The sequence below is a fragment of the Phacochoerus africanus genome, chromosome 15, assembly GCF_016906955.1.
Source record: "Phacochoerus africanus isolate WHEZ1 chromosome 15, ROS_Pafr_v1, whole genome shotgun sequence".
NCBI classification, from domain to species: Eukaryota; Metazoa; Chordata; class Mammalia; order Artiodactyla; family Suidae; genus Phacochoerus; species Phacochoerus africanus.
The window spans coordinates 104,393,502-104,415,369 of NC_062558.1; the positions used below are offsets into that span (position 1 = coordinate 104,393,502).

The 21,868-nt window shown below is 39.4% G+C and overlaps 1 protein-coding gene across 1 annotated transcript in view; it reads right to left on the bottom strand.

Annotated features, from left to right (window-relative positions):
- Nucleotides 1-21,868, bottom strand: part of CPEB3 (cytoplasmic polyadenylation element binding protein 3) — a 162,005-nt gene that overhangs the window by 92,909 nt on the left and 47,228 nt on the right. Inside the window, 1 exon segment of the mRNA XM_047759869.1 lies at nucleotides 19,736-19,792. Within this exon segment, the coding sequence (XP_047615825.1) occupies nucleotides 19,736-19,792 (57 nt within the window).

Consider the following 21,868-nt stretch of genomic DNA (forward strand, 5'->3'; position numbering starts at 1 on the left):
TTTTCTTTCCCTTCAGAACTCAAGGCCCACAGAATGCATTAAGTTGATGCTACAGTCTGGCTCTGTTAAACATCGCATCATACATATATGGCTAGGAAATCCTGTCATCTAAAATAAATTTCAAAGGGGAAAGTTTTTTGAATTCAAAACCTTGAGTTCTATAAAAACAAATGAGAACTCTATTTAATCCATATTTTAAAGACATGAAATGTTATATTAACTTTAAACCAAAAACAAGGATAATTTGGGGTTACATTTGTAGTGCAAAAGAGAGCTAAAGAAAACTATTTCTCTCTTAGGAAAAGAATTCAGACTTTTCAGCTAGAAACTTGAAATACCAGTTGGCCAATCTTATCTTCTTAGTTCTCATTTTTCTTCAGGCATTGAACTCACCATCACCTACACACCCTTGGTCTCTTCCCTTTTCGACAACCAAATATTAATAAGGATTATTCAGGGAGTTCCCATTGTAGCTCAGCAGGTTAAAAACCCAATATCATGTCCTTAAGGATGGGAGTTTGATTCCTCGCTTTGCTCAGTGGGCTAAGGATCTGGTGTTGCCATAAGCTGTAGCCTGGGTCACAGATGTGTCTGGGATTGGTGCTGCTATGGTGAAGGCCAGCAGCTGCACCTCCAATTCAGCCCCTAGCCAGGGAACTTCCATATGCCACAGGAACGGCTATAAAAAGAAAAAGGAAAAAAAAAAAAAAAAAGGATTATCCAGTTCAAACCCTAATTCCCTAACTGCTTCCATTGCTATAACTCTCAATGGGAAACATCTCTTCTGAATCTACACAGCAATTACTGTTTATATCACTTACAAAGGGAATACATCCCCCCAAAAATTTTAAGAAACTTCTACACTTTTCATTATTTGGAACCTGGAATTCATCTTCCTACAGAATGTATAATAAATGGTAATTTCCTAGCTTGCCCCCCTCCAAAGCTGACTTCATTTATAAGAATATGGCTGAATTAATACTAACAGACAACACTTAAAAAGAGATTAAATAAGTTTTGACATCCTACCATTTATTTCTTTGTCCCTTCTCCCATCCCAATGACGTCATGCTGCCAACACCCCCAACTACGAAATCTCTATTTAGAGAGGAAATAAAACATTCTATATTTCAAAAGTAATCATTTCTTTCCCAAACAGAACATTCCCATTCTTTCATTTTATCTGATTTCTGATCAGATACTCAGTGGAAAAGAATCTGACCACAATTCTAAGGTAAAACTGACTCATCAGACTTTAACACCCTTAAAGGATAAGAGAATGCTGCTCACTCATGTCATCAAGTGCTAAGTATTCAAGTAATAGAGAACATGAAGTGGTCAGATCCAGACAAGTATGGGGGTGGGGAGCAACATCCAGGATTGGAGATGGGGGCAGTTTGCAAAAGACATACTTAGGAGTTTTAATCAAAGCTTTCTTAAAAAGGAGTTCCCTTCGTGGAGCAACAGGAACGAATCTGACTAGGAACCATGAGGCTGCAGGTTCAATCCCTGGCCTCGCTCAGTAGGTCCAAGGATCTGGCGTTGCCGTGAGCTGTGGTGTAGGTCGCAGACAGGGCTCTAATCCTGTGTGGCTGTGGCTGTGGCGCAGGCAGGCAGCAGTAGCTCCAATTGGACCCCTAGCCTGGGAACCTCCATATGCCGCAGGCACAGCCCTAAAAAAGCAAAAAAAAAAAAAAAAAAAGCTTTCTTAAACAGGTCATGGTTTTTACAGATTTTCTCTTTTCCCATTTCTAATCAAAAATAGCAAATTGGTTCATGTCAGCCTGTACATGCTGATAACATGGACACAAAAGGGCATATGGAATAGGGAGACAATTTAAAGTGGTGATCTGCAATGCTTCAATTTGCTTCCATCATTCACTGTGGAGTAATTATGTGCTACCTTGGTCCTAATTTCAATAGTTTATCTATGATCTCTATGGTAATTATTATTACAGCTGCTAAAACAATGAGTACTTGCTATGTGTGTGGAGCAGCTCAAAATGCTTTATGCATATTCCTATCATTTAATATACACCATAACTTTATGACATAAACATTCTTATTAGTCTCTTCTTACAGGTGAGGAAAATGGGACATGGAATTAAGTGTCTGGCTAAAATTGCCACTAGGAAGTGGTGGACTTGGAATATGACTCTCAGCACTCTGGCTCCCGAGCCTACCCTTTCAACCACTCCACTATACTGTTAAATTCCTGGAGGACAAGGTCAGGATCTTATATTCTTTTGAATATTCTCTAATGCACCTGGTAGAACGCTCTGTACCAAGCTGGTATTCAACAAACATGGCTTGTTAGCTGCATGTGCAATTGAGGGTAGCGAGTAATACATGCCATGATGGCCTTTTGAATGTAGGCCACCTCCGCTGGTGATTAAAAATTTGCTCATGAGGGCCATTTGCAAATAGGACTAATTAGAGTCACACTCTTCCCTAAGGCAGAGGTAATGAAGTGAACACCAAGGACAAAAGTTTCAGAGCACAAAAGTAGTGCTTTCCCCTGAGAATAAATATGATTTTTAAACAAGAAAGAATATTGAATACATAAATGTCCATGAGTCAGCACAAAATGATCACACATGGAGAAAAAGGAAGTAATGTGACTAGTTCCATCTATATAACATACCCTATGCTAGTATAGATTTATACCAGATATTAACAAGATGGGATATATTTCAAAGGCCCACCTACTTTCTCCAAGAACTTTTTTTTTTTTGCTTTTTAGGGCTGCACCTGTGGCATATGGAGGTTCCCAGGCTAGGGGTCAAATTGGAGCTGTAGCCTTGGGCCTACATCACAGCCACAGCAACACATCTGCGACCTACACCACAGCTCATGGCAATGCCAGATCCTTAACCCACTGAGCAAGGTCAGAGATCAAAGCTGCATCCTCATGGATGCTAGTCAGATTAGTTAACCCCTGAGCCACTCGGGAACTCCAGAACTTTAATTCTTTACTATCAATCATCATCATTATAGATAAAATTCTTTTGCTGTTTCATTATTAAACAATTTAGACCTCATAAAAATTATATTTAATTTCTTTCTTTCTTTTTTTTTGTCTTTTGTTGTTGTTGTTGCTATTTCTTGGGCCGCTCCTGCGGCATATGGAGGTTCCCAGGCTAGGGGTTGAATCGGAGCTGTAGCCACTGGCCTACGCCAGAGCCACAGCAACGCGGGATCCGAGCCGCGTCTGCAACCTACACCACAGCTCACGGCAACGCCGGATCGTTAACCCACTGAGCAAGGGCAGGGACCGAACCCGCAACCTCATGGTTCCTAGTCGGATTCGTTAACCACCTGCGCCACGACGGGAACTCCCTATATTTAATTTCCAAAAGTCCAAGGTAGTGGTTATCCTTGGCTAGAGGTGTTAACTGGAAAGGAGGGCTGAGGAGGGCTCTGGAATATTGGTAATGTTTTGATCTTGATCAAGGTACTGATTAATTTGTGTTCAACTTGTGATAATATATCAATCTAATTATCATCTATCCATTCTTTGGTATATATATTGTACTCTATTTTAAAATTTTAAAATATTTTAGACTAGTTCACTGGAATAAAATGTTATAAGATTAATGTAGAAAGTCTCAAATGCTAACATTTTGTAGTCTTTAAATTATAAACCTGAATAACCCAAAACTGAAAAAAAAAATTAAAGACTTATTTTCAACCCATCAGAATAAATATAAAAGGGTGCATGTTTGCAGTGGGATATGCTAGAGTTATTCTAAAAATAAGTTCACATGATCAGTAACTAGTACATTGTGAATGGCGCCCCTCATATTAATGGCATGGTACTTTGTCAGGCACACGAGGCAACACTGTAAAAACAGACCATCTGTCACTCCTATGACTTGACCTGTGATCGGCTTGTACCCACACATGTGACCTCCTAAGGGCAACTTACAATCTGATTCTAAAATCTAAACTACATCTTCAGCTACATGAACTCACCCAAACCTGCTGAAGTTTCTGTAAGCAAAGTAACATCATACACAGATTCCACCACTGAGGTTCGAAGATGCTCATGATTGGCACAACAGAGAGAGAGAGGAGGGAAAGAAGAGAAGAGAGCTCTACCTCCATTTTCTGGTGGATCAAAGTAACACACACCCATCTCAGGAACCTAAGCAGAGTCTCTACAATGCCATACTTAAGAAAAAAAAAAAAAAATGAACAAGATACAAAATCTTAGTACAACATTTTACTAACTGGAATGGAACTATCTGTCAAGATGTTAAACGTTAACTGCAGAAGCAAGCTGTTAATTACTTCCCTTGCAATAAAATCAGTTTCTTAAAAACAACTTGTAAACTTGCTTTTTGATACCATTTCAGTACACAAAATTAAATCCTATTAGAACATCTAATGGTCCCTTTCAGCTTCCATCTAAGTATTAGTCATGCAAAAAATTCCACCTAAGATAGGTTAAGATCTTAAAGTTAGTACAAAAATATCCCCTTTCCTTAATTAGACTGTAAATTCCCAAAGAGCAGCAGTGATGGAGTTTGGATTCATAAGTGCATCTCCTCTATCTCTGTCTTTTTAAAGGTAAGAAGTTTTAGCCTAACAATTTTCAAATCTGGCAAAATGTTACTGAAAAGATCAATTTCTTCATAAACAAACTTAAGAGGTAAAAACGATGCTTGAAGAGACAAGATACATTTTCATCTGCTACATTCCCATAAAGTATTTGGATTTTTTTTTTGTCTTTTGTCTTTTTGTTGTTGTTGTTGCTATTTCTTGGGCCGCTCCCGCGGCATATGGAGGTTCCCAGGCTAGGGGTCTAATCGGAGCTGTAGCCGCCGGCCTACGCCAGAGCCACAGCAACGCGGGATCCGAGCCGCGTCTGCAACCTACACCACAGCTCACGGCAACGCCGGATCGTTAACCCACTGAGCAAGGGCAGGGACCGAACCCGCAACCTCATGGTTCCTAGTCGGATTCGTTAACCACTGCGCCACGACGGGAACTCCCTAAAATCCCTTCTTGTTACCCTTCTCTTTGATGCTTTCCCATTTTTCTCAGAAAAATCATGCCATTTTATTTACAAGCCTAAAAAGTAACACTAATAACTGGCAAGCATAATACTAGTGTTGCTTCCATACTTCATAAAGGAGAAGAAATACCAGAAAGTAAAATATAATAACCTGATGACTTACTATGCTCCAGGCATTGTATGCTAAATGCTTAACATTGTGGATTCTAATTCCCGAAGCGACTACCATAATGTACATTTCCAGATGGGCAAACTGAGGCCTGAAGAGAATGAGTGACTGGTCTAGGTTATTCAGCTACCTAAACAGCAGAGTTGGGATGGAATCCAGGTCCACACTGGCTTTAAAGCATTTATTCTTTTGTTTCTTATAAGTTGAGATATTATTTACATTCAGTAAAATGAACCTGCTATAAGTTTACAACTTGATTCATTTTGGTAATCATATATAGCCATGTAACTAGTACCATCATAATCAAGATACAGAATAGTTCATCTCCCTAAAATGTTTCCATGTGCCCTTTTCCTGTTGATCACGTGAACCATGGCCCCTGGCAACCATTAATCTGGCTTCTGACTATAGTTGTGTCTGCCCTTTATACAACTTCATACAAATGGAATCAAGGTGTTTGACTCCCTTTACTGAGCATAATGTTTCTGAGACTTATCCATAGTATTACATGTGTCAATATTTCATTTCTTTTTATTGCTGAGTAGTATTCCTTAGTATGGAAATATCACCATTTATCCATTCATCATCAGTTGTTAGGGACTGAAATGTGTTTCCTCCCAAAATTCAGAGGTTGAAGCCCTAACCCCCAGTGTGACTATGTCTTAAGACAACACTCATAGAGTAGGGTCCTATTCCAATAGGATTGGTGTCCCTTTAAGAAGAAGATACCAGGAGTGGCCATGCCTACAGAAAAGGCCATGTGAGGTCACAGCATGAAGGTAGCCATCTGCCAGTCAAGGGAAAAGCACTTAGGAGAAACCAAACCTGTCAACACCTTAATTTTGGACTTCTAGTCTCCAAAACCATGAGAAAATAAATTTATTTTGTTTAACCCATCCAGTCTATATTTCATTATGGCAGCCCTAGTAAAGTAATATACCAGTCAGTGGACATTTGAAAAGCCTTTATTCTTAACCACCAAGATCACAGGGCCAGTTTTCAAACCTATAGAGTCACTGAACGTACCCAGAAATTCCCTTTAGGATTTCCACAAACTTACCATCCTCTAAGAGTTCACTGTTAATATCACAATCCAAGATTAATAAGGGAGACATCTCACCCAAATTTTTATTATCACTACCATAGCACTATTATTTTCTATTAATTATTACACTTAATGCTATCATTTATGAATTAAAATCAGAACTTAATAGGTATTTTTGTGGACTGATCAGAAAATCTAATTGTCTTTAATAAAATATGAAGCTGTATCCTGCATTCTAAACAACCGAACTTTTGCAATATTCTGTTTCATTGCTCACAAAATCTTATGGAAACCTATAGATCTTTAATCAATCTCCCAAACAAAACAGGAATTACTTCTACAACTGACACAAAGATATTCTACCTGGTTCTGCTGGAATAATCAAGAGTTAAAGTAAAAGAATAAGGAGACTTGCTTCAGCCTCTTCCAGTCATTTTTTTTTTTTCAAACTGTTTTATAAGTAGCAGAATCTGTTCTCCTCAACAAATGAACCCCAACTGTTACGAGATAACCGTATCCTGAAGACAAGTAGCACAGGAACTCAGAACCCCTCTTGTCCTTCCCCATAGTGGCCCTTCAAGAACTTCCTTGGATGCTGGGGTTCCACAGAACAAGACTGGAAAACTGGAAATTTATACTGCATGGCAGGACCATTCTTTCTAGCTACCAAGTTCTTTCTTGTACTTGCCTCACTACTATCCCAAGCCACAGACACCAGCCTAATCCCACTTTTATTTAAGGGTCATTACTTTATCTCTTTTTGCTTTTCTTTTTTACAGTGAAGTTATATTTAGCTATTCTCAATAAGAAATGGCTTTCCATACCCCACGTCATCCTGAATCTTCTCCTTCAATAAATCTAATTTTCCAATTAAACAATACTTATCTGTCCAAGCTTCTCATGAACATCTAAGGTCCTTCACCTCTGACCTCTAATCACCTTTCAGATCCTCAACCCCACTATTTCACGGTCAAACCCATATTCTTTTTTTTTTTTTTTGCCACTTCTTGGGCCGCTCCTGCGGCATGTGGATGTTCCCAGGCTAGGGGTCGAATCGGAGCTGTAGCCACCGGCCTACACCAGAGCCACAGCAACGCAGGATCCGAGCCGCGTCTTCGACCTACACCACAGCTCACGGCAACACCGGATCGTTAACCTACTGAGCAAGGGCAGGGACCGAACCCGCAACCTCATGGTTCTTAGTCGGATTCGTTAACCACTGCGCCACGACGGGAACTCCCAAACCCATATTCTAGTCACACTAATTCGACCCACTCTTCTGACAGCAGCATTATAATATAAACACCTATCCAGTTAGCATAAGAATCTAGATACCACCATGTCTTAACATCTATTCTTTTCTGCTTCCTAGGAAAGTCCTAATCCCTTTTTCCACTTCCAACCACTATTATTTTTCCTATCTTGTCCAAAATGGTAAGTTCAAGGCTTCACTACACCATCTTGCAGTGTCCATGCACACCTAGTATTAGCTTCTAAACTACATTTACCATAAGGTTGCTAATTAAACCTCTCCTCTCGATATGTGCCATGTTACCAAAGAAAGCACTTCAGAGCTTCCAGGTTCATGTCTTAAATTTCTCATTAAAACAGAGAAGTATTATTCAAAATCTGTACATCTGACAAGATTTCCATGGAAACAAACCTAGGTAAAGCATCTGTGTGTTACACGGCTATCGCTGATTGGAGAATATGAGCATGCACACATGCTTACATCCGCTGATGTCTATGCACCCTCACGCCTGTGGCCTGATAGCATTCCACTGAGTAATTAATTATCACTTTACTTTTATTTCAGTAGCACATTTCTAAATAACATACTAACTGCCCTCCCCAAAAGCAAGAAAACCCAACAAAGCACTGAGGACTCTAATCACTTACCAGAGTATTTTATATTTAACACAGACTAGTCTATCCCAACCAGGTCTGAAAATCCCCACGTCATGCACCCAAACTATGTTCTCAATAAACCATATTCACTATGCCAAAATCCTGAGGTCTCTTCAAACTCTGTTCTTAGCAAGTGCCCATGGCATGTGGAGGTTCCTGGGCCAGAGATCGAACCCAGGCCACACCAGCGACCCAAGCTGCTGCAGTGACAATGCCAGATCCTAAACACACTGCACCATAAGAGAACTCCACTTCAAACTTTAAATAGTCAATTTTTAGGTTGTTCATGACAGCCAATACTTGCTAATCCTATGAGTCTAAACCCCCAGATGATGTAGGAAATTAGGAGTTCCCATCATGGCTCGGCGGTTAACAAATCTGACTAGCATCCATGAGGATGCAGGTTTAATTCCTGGCCTCGCTCAGTGGGTTGAGGATCCAGCGTTGCCCTGAGCTGTGGTGTAGGTCGTAGAAGCGGCTTGGAACCTGTGTTGCTGTGGCTGTGGCATAGGCCAGCAGCTACAGCTCCAATTTGACCCCTAGCCTTGGAACCTCCATCTGTTGCAGGTACGGCCCTAAAAAGAAAAAAAAAAAAAAGGAAATTATACAGAGGGAAGAGAAGGCCAACAAAATGGGTACTGTTGAGCTCAGGCCCCCTGTCAGTGGCTCCTCATCTCCTCCTTAGCAGCAAGGCTCCTCTCATGTGAGAAAGAGGGTTCCTTCGTGGAAGAAAGTTATAGAAAGGAACCAACCTGAGAACCTGGGAAGAACTCCAGCAACAAAGGGAACTGCCATTCCCTTCACCTATCCTGACCTCTCAAAGACAGCTTCCTCTCCTAATCAGGACTTGGAAAAACTTCAGGGAACAATAAAAGCAGATCAAGCCAATAAAAAAGAAAGAAAAAATAGGAGGGAATACACCGCACGATCCTCATACCACGTGACTCCTTCGTGTTCAGATAAAGATAGACACTGGCAAGGGGTAGGTGGGTAGCATCAGATTTCTCAAGAGGTAACTACTTCTAATTGTGGTCTTTTCCAACCACCCCCTGCCCACCCTCTACAACCAGGTCCCATTCCAGAACAATTAAATTACAATCACTGGTGTGGGGCCACGAGTATTTTCTATTTTGGTTCCCATTTTGGTTGTAGAACCAAGATTATGACTAACTCAAAAGGGGAAAAAAGGAGGGTGTGGATGTGTAAAAAAGGACAAGCGTTTGTTAAGTGTGTGTTTCTTGCTAGGTCTGGTAATTGAGGATTGCATACTAACCTTACTATTGGTAAAGAGAGATTAACACGTGTGCATTTAAAATTAAACACAGATAACTTTCCCAAGGAAACAAATAAGGGATAGGTCCTGGATTTAAGCCCAGATCTGTTGGGTCCTCTCAAACTGCATTATTTCCACTATGTTAGGCTGGAAAAAACAACAACAGCGACAGCAACTTTGGTCAGATAACAAAGGTGTGTGTGTATACAGGCTAACAAAGGAAGATAAGGGTTTACAGACTTAGCTTTCCCTCTGGATCATCTGCATAGCAAGTCTTTGTTTAAGTCTCAGATTCCCAGTCTGCATAGACTAGAGGCCTGAGTGAAAGTGTGTTAAAAGATCTGTCACTAACAAGGAAGACTACATTCTGAAAGTAAAACTGATTATTTTCAGAAATGCACTCATTCTCCAAAATCAATAAAGTATTACTTAGTTAACTTACTAAAGGGAGTATGAGTGATCTTTTTGGGAAAACCCAAAAGAGCAGAAATCACATTGGATTGGAGGACTGGCTGGCAGAATACTATGTGTGTCCAAGTCATAGAGGACTTGCTGGTTGTATAATATCAGCAAGTTCCTTTACCTTTTTTGGAAAATAAAGATACTGTCATGTTTTAAACAAAAATGCAATAAAAATGGAGTTCCCATCATGGCTCAGTGGTAAGGAACCCAACTGATATTCATGAGGACATGGGTTCAATTCCTGACCTTGCTTGGTGGGTTATGGATTCGGCATTGCCATGAGCTGTGGCGTGGGTCTCAGATCCCGAGTTGCTGTGGGTGTGGTGTAGGCCAGCAGCTACAACTCTGATTCGACCCCGAGTTGAGGGACTTCCATATGCTACACTTTCGGCCCTAAAAAGACAAAAACAAAAAACAAAACAAAAACAAAAAAAAGAGAGAGAGAGAATGAAATAAAGATGAAATTAATGACCACGAGTCTCAACTGTTCTATCAAAGTGCCCTAACAGCAGACGAAAATGGATCATAGAGCATTCTTAAAACTTACTGAAATCTAGAAAACCCCTTGAAAAGTCTCCAGCTCTATATTACAAACTGCATTCAGTTTCCTATATTGCTCTATCACAGAGCCATATTTTGTTTGGATAAGAGAATACTTCTGGGGTAAAACTGGTGCTTAAGGAAACTTCTGACCATATCCTAGCAAACCATGTTAAGCATTACAAAGGCAGGCAAGAGGTCTGTGAAAGCACTTTGTAAACTGTTAATTGCCCGATCCATATATGTTATTACCATGTTCAAAAGGAAGAGTTAAAACAAATCTTTAGGAAGGAACTAAGGTGGACTAGATACTCTCTACGGCTGTTACACCATGCTTTTCACAATCCCTCTGAGCCATTCTGCCCGCTCTTCCAGTCTCCCAGACTGAGTAACTATTCCATGGTCTGGGCACTGCACTAGAAGCCAATGAGCAGCTGTGAATAAGCCTAGTCTCGGCCCTTCTGAAACATACATATTAAAGAAAAACACCAACGTTAAATAATTAATTACAAGGGTGGTAAGTCCTATGAAAGAGAAGTCTAAGTCCTATGGACTACATATGTGGAGAAAGCAAACAGGGAAGCCCACAGGAAAAAGCAGGTAACTTTTCAGTTTCCTGCATCTTATTAGGTTGGAAAATGCAAATCCTAGAACTTTCTACATATTCACACACACCAGGAACTTCTTTGAAAATCCAATAAAGTCAGTCATGAATATTTCAGACATCTTTATGATATTCAATGTCAGGCCATGTAAACCAGTTACTTCACTCTATTTTTTGAGGAAAGAGGATTTATCAAGCATTGAGAGTACAAACAAGGTGACAAGTAATATTAGAAAAATGATTTTCCCAGAGACACCGAATTTGTGTGTTTATGTTAAACTAGTATAAAAATAACCACTCTTAACAAGTAAGTATTTCAAGCAAAGATTATCACTCTCAACCTGGAGGCAGAAAGTTCTGATCCTGGCTCCATCATGTCACCCTAGCCAATTCACACAGTCTCTTCAACCTCAGCTTCCCCATCTGTAAAATGAGAAAGTCAAAACAAAGCCACAATACCCTTAGGTCCCCTAAGGGTATGTTCATGTGCAGTATTTATCCAAAACAGTTTGAAACTTTAGTACTTAAAAGTTATAGATCATGACATAACCTTCTGACCACTATTTTTCATTTTTTAATTAGCCATCATTTAAAATATATTCAGTAAGCTCTCTTGTGGTGCAGTGGGTTAAGGATCTGCCACTGCCACAGCTGTGAGGTAGATCTCAACTGCAGTACAAGTTCAATCCCTAGCCTAGGAACTTCCACATGCCACAGGCATGGCCAAAAAAAATATTATATATATATATATATATATATATATACATATATTTGTGTATACACACACACACACACACACACCCTTTCATACCACAACTGTATACTGATTTTACTTCTAAATCTGTTCAGATGGAAACGGGGATCTTCCAAAAGTTCAGGATACTCAAGACAATGTCTTCAATGAGAATCTCCAAATAATTCCTTCACTACCTTATTAATCTCCTAAAAATAAACAAACGAACAACAACAACAACAAAAACTATTTACTTATATCCATTCATGGTGAGTAGAAATACAATGCACTCTTCAAATTTTGGAAAATTCCATTTGGAATCCTAGCCAACCTGGCTCTATTCCCATTTTGGTATAAAAGCATCATGTGTTCAGCTCCCTCTCTGCCACTTCCTCTCAGCTGAGCCTCTCCCCAAGGACTTCACTCTCAGCAGAGCAAGAAAGGGAGGGGCAAAGAGCAGGCTCTGCGGCCATACCAGAGTCTTCCCGACACAAAGTTCATACAAACTCTTCCACATTTCCTCTTTGATTCAACAAAAGGTCTGGCAGCCCTCAGTTTAAACAGAAATATAAGCAAAGTCTTCCAAATAATATTTTCAAGGCATTAATAAGAGGAGAAAAGTGGAAGATGGCATAACCCAAGGTCCATGCTCCAAGTTCCTCAGTGCTTCAGCTGTGTATAAGGTATTAATAATCAATGACCAAAGGGTTTCCTCAAGCAGATGATTTTTTTTTTTTTTGCTTTTTTAGAGCCACATGTGTCATACAGAAGTTCCCAGGCTAGGTGTCCAATCAGAGCCACAGCTGCCAGCAAATGCCACAGCCACAGCAACCTACACCACACCTACATCTTAACCCACTGAGTAAGGCCAGGGATCAAACCTGCATCCTCATGGATAATAGCCGGGCTCGTTACTGCTGAGCCACAATGGGAACTCCCAGATGAATGCCTTTTTGTTTTTTTAAAAAGACATGAAGATTTTAAATCTTCAAACGCCCAAGATTTAAATCTAGAATGCCTCAATTTATCAGTGTTTTTAAAAGTTTGATAAGGAAGAATGATGGCAAACAATCATCTCTCCCATCAGAGGGAAAGTGGTACTTTAAATTTCTTACTTATCTCTTGAAACTTGGAATAGTTATAGGCTGAGAAATATCAGATAATGAATGGCATGAGAATTTTTAATTTAAATAAAACTGGGAGTTCCCATCGTGGCTCAGTGTTTAACGACCCCGACTAGTATCCATCAGGACTCTGGTTCAATCCCTGGCATGTACATTTAACTTTTAAAGAAACCGCCAAACTACTGTCCAAAATGGCTATCCCATTTTTCAGCCCAAGCCTTACCGTATAACACCTTTAAAAGTGCCAAACATCATGAAGATATAGCAACTCTACGTCCCAAAAAGGTGCATTGTTTCAGTCAGGGGACAGAGACAGGAAACATTTCATGCAGAAGAAAAAGATTCATACAAAAAGAGATGGTACCATTCTCCAGGACAGCCACTCTAGCCTCTGAGTGACTTACAGGTGTGCTGCCTTAAATTCCATCAGGAAAGCATCTAAATACAACCAATGTAAGACTTGTTTTGGAAGTCTAACATGTAAAGAAAGGAAAATCTTTAAAAGGCAGCAATAAAGCTGATGCAAGTATTCACAAGAGCAGTTCAACCGAGCATTATCTACTAGGCTGGTACTATGTTAAACTTTACAAAATTATATATTATACACAGCCACTTTAGTGGTCATTATCTCCATTTTACAGGTGAAAAAACCAGAGGCAGAGAAGTTAAGAATGTGGTTCCAAGGTCATATAGCTTCTAAGATGGACTAGGTCTGCCTGATTTGAGACAATGATTTTCACGGCTATGCTAATTTATTGCTCCCAAGTTCAGATTTCACATGCCTTCCAGCATACTTGGAAAATTCCTCCGTGAAGCTGAATGATCCTACCCCTTATGCCACACTTCTCCCTCTGTTTCTTTTTTTTTTTTTTTTGTCTTTTTGCCATTTCTTGGGCCGCTCCTGGGGCATATGGAGGTTCCCAGACTAGGGGTCTAATCAGAGCTGTAGCTGCCAGCCTATGCCAGAGCCACAGCAACATAGGATCTGAGCCGAGTTTGCGACCTACACCACAGTTTATGGCAACACCGGATGTTTAACCCACTGAGCAAGGCCAGGGATCAAACCCGCAACCTCATCGTTCCTAGTCGGATTCGTTAACCACTGAGCTACAACGGGAACTCCGTTCTCCCTCTGTCTCTAATGTACTCATCAAGCAACTGTCAGACATTTCACTGTTTATCCAAGCCCAATCTCTACTTGAAAAAAGAAGAGCTGACCAATCAAAAAGAATAAAGTGGATCTACTCAGCAGGGATTCTAGAGTAAATAACAAGACCAGGCATTCTGGTTTTGAACATTAATTTGACCATAAATTTGGTTGACTTAACTAATGATGAAGGCACCAATATCCTTTCCTGAAGATCATCATAACAAAGGACAAAGCACCAATTCAGGCATCAATCCTATGCAAGCCCACAACTGATAAACTCAACTCTATACCTAGAGTGTAATTACACACACACACACACCACAATCAAAGAAACAAAAAACCACACGCTACTGTAAGGTTAGAAAAAATCTGTACTACACACATGGTTGGAAGCACTCTCAGTGGACCTGCTTCCTTCTCCAACAAGATCTTAAAAATGTTATACAAAATAGTGTTTTCAGTGTAAGGGTGAAGCATATGAAAGGAAAATCATTAAAAGGTTAAGAAAAACTCACAGTTCCCGTCGTGGCTCAGTGAAACAAGTCTGACTAGCATCCATAACGACTTGGGTTCGATCCCTGGCTTCGCTCAGTGGTTTAAGGATCCGGCGTTGCCCTAAGCTGTGGTGTAGGACACAGACCAGGCTCAGATCCCATGTGGCTGTGGCAAAGGCTGGTGGCTACAGCTGATTAGACCCCTAGCCTGGGAACCTCCATATGCCTCAGGTGTGGCCCTAAAAAGATAAAAAAAAAAAAAAAGAAAAAAGAAAAGAAAAACTCATTAACAGTTTAAATGGAAGGGACATATTGTTTCAGAACTAATCACATTTTGGAAATACCAGATAAGTGGCAGATCTTACTGATGGTCAGAATTTCTTCCTATCTCCCCTGCTATGTTCAGCAATACTTGAGGACTAATATTTTTTGGGAAAAGCCAAAATTCAGATGGGCCTCTTAGTTTCCTTCCCAAAATTTGGCCTGTTAATTATTACTAGATTTGTGGTTTTAACTAGGGAAAATCAGTAGATTCTTTGTCTTAACACACATCTTGTCAATCCTCCAACATCCAAAATGTCTGCAGGTTTACTGTTTTCTATAGTTGGTATCCCACTCTCTTCTCCCAAGCTCCATTTTTGGCTTCTGGATGACATCAGCAGTGGTGATTCTCAAAAGAAAGTATGGCTGAAAGGCGCTAGAAACATCAGAAAAAAGGAGGGGGGTGGAGGGAAGTGGCCCATTCAAAGCTGAGCAGGAGTACTGAGAAGTGAGAATGTTCACCAAGACATCTCTGTCTTTCTCATCAAGTCAGGAGAGCTGATAGCATGATACCTTCAGGAGAGGTTTGGGTTTTGGTGAGATCAACGAAGTAAAAGAATGGGAGATTTTTCGAAGACACAGTGAATGGCAGCATTATGAACTGAATTAGGAAGGACAGACTTTGCACAGCAAAAAAGGGGTAATAAAAAACTAAGGACAGGAGTTCCCTTCGTGGCTCAGAGGTTAATGAATCTGACTAGGAACCATGAGGATGCAGGTTTGATCCCTGACCTCACTCAGTGGGTCGGGGATCTGGTGTTGCCTTGAGCTGTGGTGTAAGTTGCAGACGAGGCTCAGATCCCAAGTTGCTGTGGCTGTGGTGTAGGCCAGCAGCTGTAGCTCCGATTTGACCCCTAGCCTGGGAATTTCCATATGCTATGAGTGCAACCTTAAGAACAAAGAAACAAAAAAAAAAGCAACTACAACTGACTCACATTTCCTTTTTTTTTCCCTTTGACTGCACCTGCAGCATACAAAAATTCTCAGACCAGGGCTCAAACCTGCACCAGAGCAGTGACCCAAGCCACAGCAGGGACAACGCCAGATTTTTAACCACCAGGGAACTCCTCACATTTCCTTTTTAAGAAAATTTAGCCATTGGTGTTCTCTTGTGGCACAGAGGGCTAAGGATCTGGTGTTGTCACTGCAGCAGCCTGGGTGGCTGCTGTGGTGTGGATTCAGTTCCTGACCTGAGAACTTCCACATGCCACAGGTGCAGCCAAAAAAAAATTAACCATTGACTCAATTCTTTTCAATTTTCACAGCCTATCTCTTCTTGTCTGAAAAGATAGCTCAACTGTAACCCAGGCCTCCTTTCTTTTTTTCTGATAAATTTACTTTTTAAAATTATTATTTTAACTAAAGTATAAATCATACATACAGGATTTGCAATGTTGTGCCAATTTTTGCTGTACCAACCCAAAGCCTTTCAATAATCACAAATTCTGAATTAATAAGGATTTATAATTTGGGACCTCATCTGTATAAAAGTTGAGGGAAAATAAGGACAGACCAGTTACAGGACAACAACTGTAGGGCCGATGAATGGCAGGCATAAAAAAGAAGATGAAAAAGCACATAGGTGTGTTTGTGCATGTGTTACATATGTAAGTCATGAAATGGGTTAGGCCCAACTATACAAAAGGGAAGAAAAGCTTAACCACAGTACATCTGTCAAAACCTGTAGACCTTACAAGAATCCACCAAGGAGGATATTTTGCTTATTCTGATCGTTAGAAGTTGAAGTTAACTTTAAAAGAGAGCTGACAGTAAAGTAATGTGAATGTCAAACTCCAATCGCTTTGGGGGTTTTTTTTGTTTTGGGTTTTTTTTTTTTTTTTTTTGCTTTTTAGGGCCACATATGCAGCATATGGAAGTTCCCAGGGTAGGGGTCAAATAGGAACTACAGCTGCCGGCCTATACCAGTCATAGCAACCTGGGATCTGAGCCACGTCAGCGACCTACACCACAGCTCACAGCAATGCTGGATCCCCGACCCACTGAATGAGGCTAGGGATTGAACCCAAGTCCTCATGGATACTAGTCAGGTTTATTTATTTATTTATTTATTTTTGTCTTTTTAGGGCTGCCCCATGGCACATAGAGGTTCCAGGCTAGGGGTTGAATCGGAGCTGCAGCCTCCTGCCTACGCCACAGCCACAGCAACACCAGATCCGAGCCGTGTCTGCAACCTACACCACAGCTTATGGCAACACCAGATCCTTAACCACTATTGAGGCCAGGGATCAAACCTGTGTTCGCTTCTGCTGAGCCATGATGGGAACTCCTAGCCAGGTTCATTTTCACTGTGCCACAACAGGAAAATGTTGTGGCACATTCCAACTGTTTTTATGGTTTACTCTGAGGAGCCTACAGGTGAGCACCCACAGAGTCTTTTAAAGATAGATGTGCTCTAGCATCTGCTGTAATGTTGCAAATATGTATAACTCATCAACATTCAATACAGATACTGGCAAAATGACCCTTTTAGTACTTAAAAAAATATATTACAGAATCTCATAATCTTCATTCTGAAAGCAATCATTAAGATGACCTAATTCACTCCCCTTCTTTTACAAATAAGGAAATTTTGAGGCCAGAAGAAGAATTTGAGCAACATGTACAAAGTGGGAAGAACATAAAATGAAAGCTCCTATTTAAAAGCAGAGAATTAAAGAGAATCAAATCAAAGAGAATCAAAATCTTTTAAAAAGAAAAATGTCTTTTAGGTTCATTTTACACAGAAAGTCAAAAGTCATATCCTTTCCCTCTTGCAAAAGAGGACTCAGAGGTGTCAAATTAGGTCTTTTCTAAAATACACACACTGTACAGCTACATGTAAAAGAATGAAATTAGAACACTCTCAAAAACCATACACAAAAATAAGCTCAAAATGGATTAAAGACCTAAATATAAGACCAGATACTATAAAACTCTTAAAGGAACACATAGGCCGAACATACTCTGACATAAACTGATAATATCTTCTCAGATCCACCTCCTAAAGCAATGACAATTAAAAAAAAAAAGGGACCTAATTAAACTTAAAAGGTTTTTGCACAGCAAAGGAAACCCTTAACAAAACAAAAAGACAACCCATAGAACAGGAGAAAATACTTGCAAATGAAGCAACTGACAAGGGATTAATCTCCAAAATATATAAACACCCCCTGCAGCTAAATATCAAAAAAACAAACAATCCCATCAAAAAATGGACAGTAGATCTAAACAGATATTTCTCCAAAGAAGATATACAGATGATCAAAAAACACATGAAAAGATACTCAACATTACTAATTATTAGAGAAATGCAAATCAAAACCACTGTGAGGTACCTACCACCTTACACCAGCCAGAATGGCCATCATTAAAAAGTCTACAAACAAGAAGTGCTGAAGAGGGTGTGGAGAAAAGGGAACTCTCTCACACTGTTGGTAGGAATGTAAATTGGTGCAACCAATGTGGAAAACAGTATGGAGATTCCTCAAAAAAAAAACTAAAAATAGAATTACCATATGATCCAGCAATCCCACTCCTGAGCATCTACCCAGAGAAAACTATAACTCGAAAAGATACATGTACCCCAATGGTCAGTGTAGCACTATATACAATAGCCAAAACATGGGAGCAACCTAAATGTCCATCAACAGAGTGGATAAAGAAGATGGGGTACATATATATATAATGGAATATTACTCAGCCATAAAAAGAATGAAATAATGGCATTTGCAGCAACATGAATGGACCTAGAAATTATCATGCTAAGTGAAGTTAGACAGTGAGATGCAAACATCATATGCTGTCATTTACATGTGGAGTCTAAAAAAAGATAGGAGTTCCCATTGCAGCTTAGTGGTAATGAACCTGACTAGTATCCATGAGGACATGGGCTCAATCCCTAGCCTCGCTCAGTGGGTTAAGTATCCAGTGTTGCCATGAGCTGTGGTGTAGGTCACAGACTCAACTCAGATCCAGCATTGCTGTGGCTGTGGTGTAAGCCGGCAGCTACAGCTCCAAATCAACCCCTATTTATGGGAACATCATACGCCTCAGGTGTGGCCCTAAAAAGACAAAAAATAAAAATAAAAAATAAAAAAAAGGATACAAATGAACTTATTTGCCAAACAGAAACAGACTCACAGACTTGGAAAATTTATGGTTACCAACGGGGACAGGTTCAAGAGGGAGAGATAAGCTGAGGCTTGGGGATGGAAATGTTCTATAATTAGGTTGTGATGATGGGTGTACAACTACAAATACAATAAAATTCATTGAAATAAAATAAAATACACACTTTTTCCTGCAGGCAGACACACTACCATACTGTTCTTTCCTTTTTAGGGCCGCATCTGCAGCATATGGAAGTTCCCAGGCTAGGGGTCAAACTGGAGCCGTAGCTGCTGGCCTACACCACAGCAACCAGACCCGAGCCACGTCGGATCTGCATCAGAATCACCTACAGAACCTGGTAATACACACATTCCTGGGCCCAATCCTTCAAGTCTCTGATTCAGCAGATCTGTAGTGGGGCCTGAGTGTTCACTTTTTTTTCTAAATTAAAATACAGCTGATTTACAGTGCTGTGCCAATGTCTGCTGTACAGCCAAGTAACCCATTCCTACATGTATATACATTCCCTTTCTTATGTTATCGTCCATCATGGTCTATCCCAAGAGACTGGATATAGTTCCCAGACTTTGCATTTTGAGTACGCTCCAAAATGATGCCGATCTGCTGGTCCAGGGACCACACTTTGAAAACCACTGGTATAGAATAATGATCTATACAATGCTCAGCAGAAGGCTGAAATGTAATGCACAACTAAGAAAGTAGGAATTACATGCTGTAGACCTGACGACTAATTTTATAGAATATTTCATGCGAAGACTTACTGTTAAGTGCCATAATATTATCTGTTCCTGGATGGTGGAAATTTATTCCCATGCGTCCTAAAAAATAAAATAATTTTATTTTAAGCGCAGAGAAAAGAATGTGTAATATAATCACAAATACATTGTACGATATGAACATTACAAAAAACTAAAACAGATTAATCTATAACAATGCTATCACAGGCCATGGCAGTTACAACAGTTTTAAATCAAGTCATAAAACATATGCATGAAAAAAATCTTAAAACAAAGCCAAAGTCTCAATAACAAAAAATAAACAAAACAAAAAGAAGCTTCCATTATAATAATAGGAAATTTTAACGCATCTCCCACATTCCGATTTAAACATGCCAACTCCCTGGATTAAGCATTTTACTTAAACAGTTTATACTGCCTTTCGAATTCAACCAGCAAAATAATGAATTCAAAGAAGTATATAAACATGAAGCTTAAAGAGAATGAAAAGATTTCATAGTGGCTCGAAAATGCAACATAATGATCAGAATGTAAAGATGTAAAACTTATGTGATAGAAACAGTGGGGGAACAATGACTGGCCTAAAAATGTAGGGTTCTTCTGCTGCCCCTATCCCTACTTAGTTATATGACCTTGGGCATAGTGCTTGTGTCCAGACTTTCGCCCTTATAGTATCAGGTGGATGGCTACCTGTTTTCACATGTCTCCAAGCTAAGAATCATATTCACATTTTTAAAGAGTTGTAAAAACAAACACAAAAAGTTAAAAAAAAAAAAAAGAAGAATGTGCAACAGAACCATATGGCCCACAGGCCTACTATCTGGCCCTTTGCAGACAGTGTTTGCCAATCTCTGGCCTATAAGATGACAAGTCTAAATCAGACATTTCAACTAACTGTCTCCAGGTTTAAGAGTGGAAAATGTGATAATTACTAGGGAAAAAGGAGGTGGCTGTATGAAAAGAAAAATGAAACAGAGAGTCTTACACAGAAAAAAAAATGTACCTCATAAGTTTTCTTAACCAATTCCTTTAATAAAATATTTACTGGAACAATTCTTTTGTGTAAAGCTCACATGATATATGTGAACTTGGCTCTGCATGTCCAAATATGTCAAAGATTATCATGAAATTCTCAGGAAAGTGTTGATTTTATGTCATTACCATTATTTAAACAAATAAATGTCAATAGTATTTTTGAGGAGAATGATACAGATAAAGCTGGAGATAAGGAAGAAATGCTTGACCTTGACAACAAAAACAGTGTTATATATAATTACAAAAGGTCAGTAATTTGGTACTAAACGCTGTTACAGGGTACTGGATGCAAAAAGCATTATCAAGCTCTCTCGCCCAAAAGAGAAGAATCACAGTGGTCAAAGTGAAATACTTGTGTCAAATAAAAACAAGCGGATGGGGGAATCATGAATTTCCAGTCAAATCAATTTTTTGCCTAGATGAGGACATCCTAATCTCTTAAAGACTCTTAGGTCACAGTAATTTGTGAAAGGTCATTTCATATTAAAGGATAGGGAAAAAGCCAAACTCTCCTAAGTATACTATTACTTGTTTTGATGGATGTGTGTGTGTGTGTGTGTGAGAGAGAGAGAGAGAGAGAATGGAAAAATCATCAGCCATTGACGGATTCTGTTGAAACTGTTCTAGCTTTACCATGAAGCATTATAGGACTTTCAACAAAAATTATTTGTAGTTTTTATAATATTAAACTTCCTTATTAGGTACATATATCTCTAGCTGTATGGAGACTATTTTGCTAGCATTTATATTACAGTAAATTCTTTTTTAGAATATATTTTAATGTTTTCTATGGAAAACACATTAGTAAAGAATTATCTTAAACGATGGAATTGACTTTTATTTTTATGTGTTCCATAGACCTTTCCATATTTAGTAGAAGTTAATTACTAGCAGTTTCAAAAACTACCTACTGTTAAAAGATATACCTTAACAGTATCTGCATATGTAATTGTTCTATGTGTCATTTTTCCAACTCCTAAGTCATTTTAGAGTCCCTAAAAACTAATCTGCACCATATGCAATCTCCCACCACAGCACATAGATCAGAACGTCCTATAGGAAAATTTGTCACCAGAACAGTTGGGAGAATTTACATTCCAGTTTTAGTTAGCTGTATCAGTG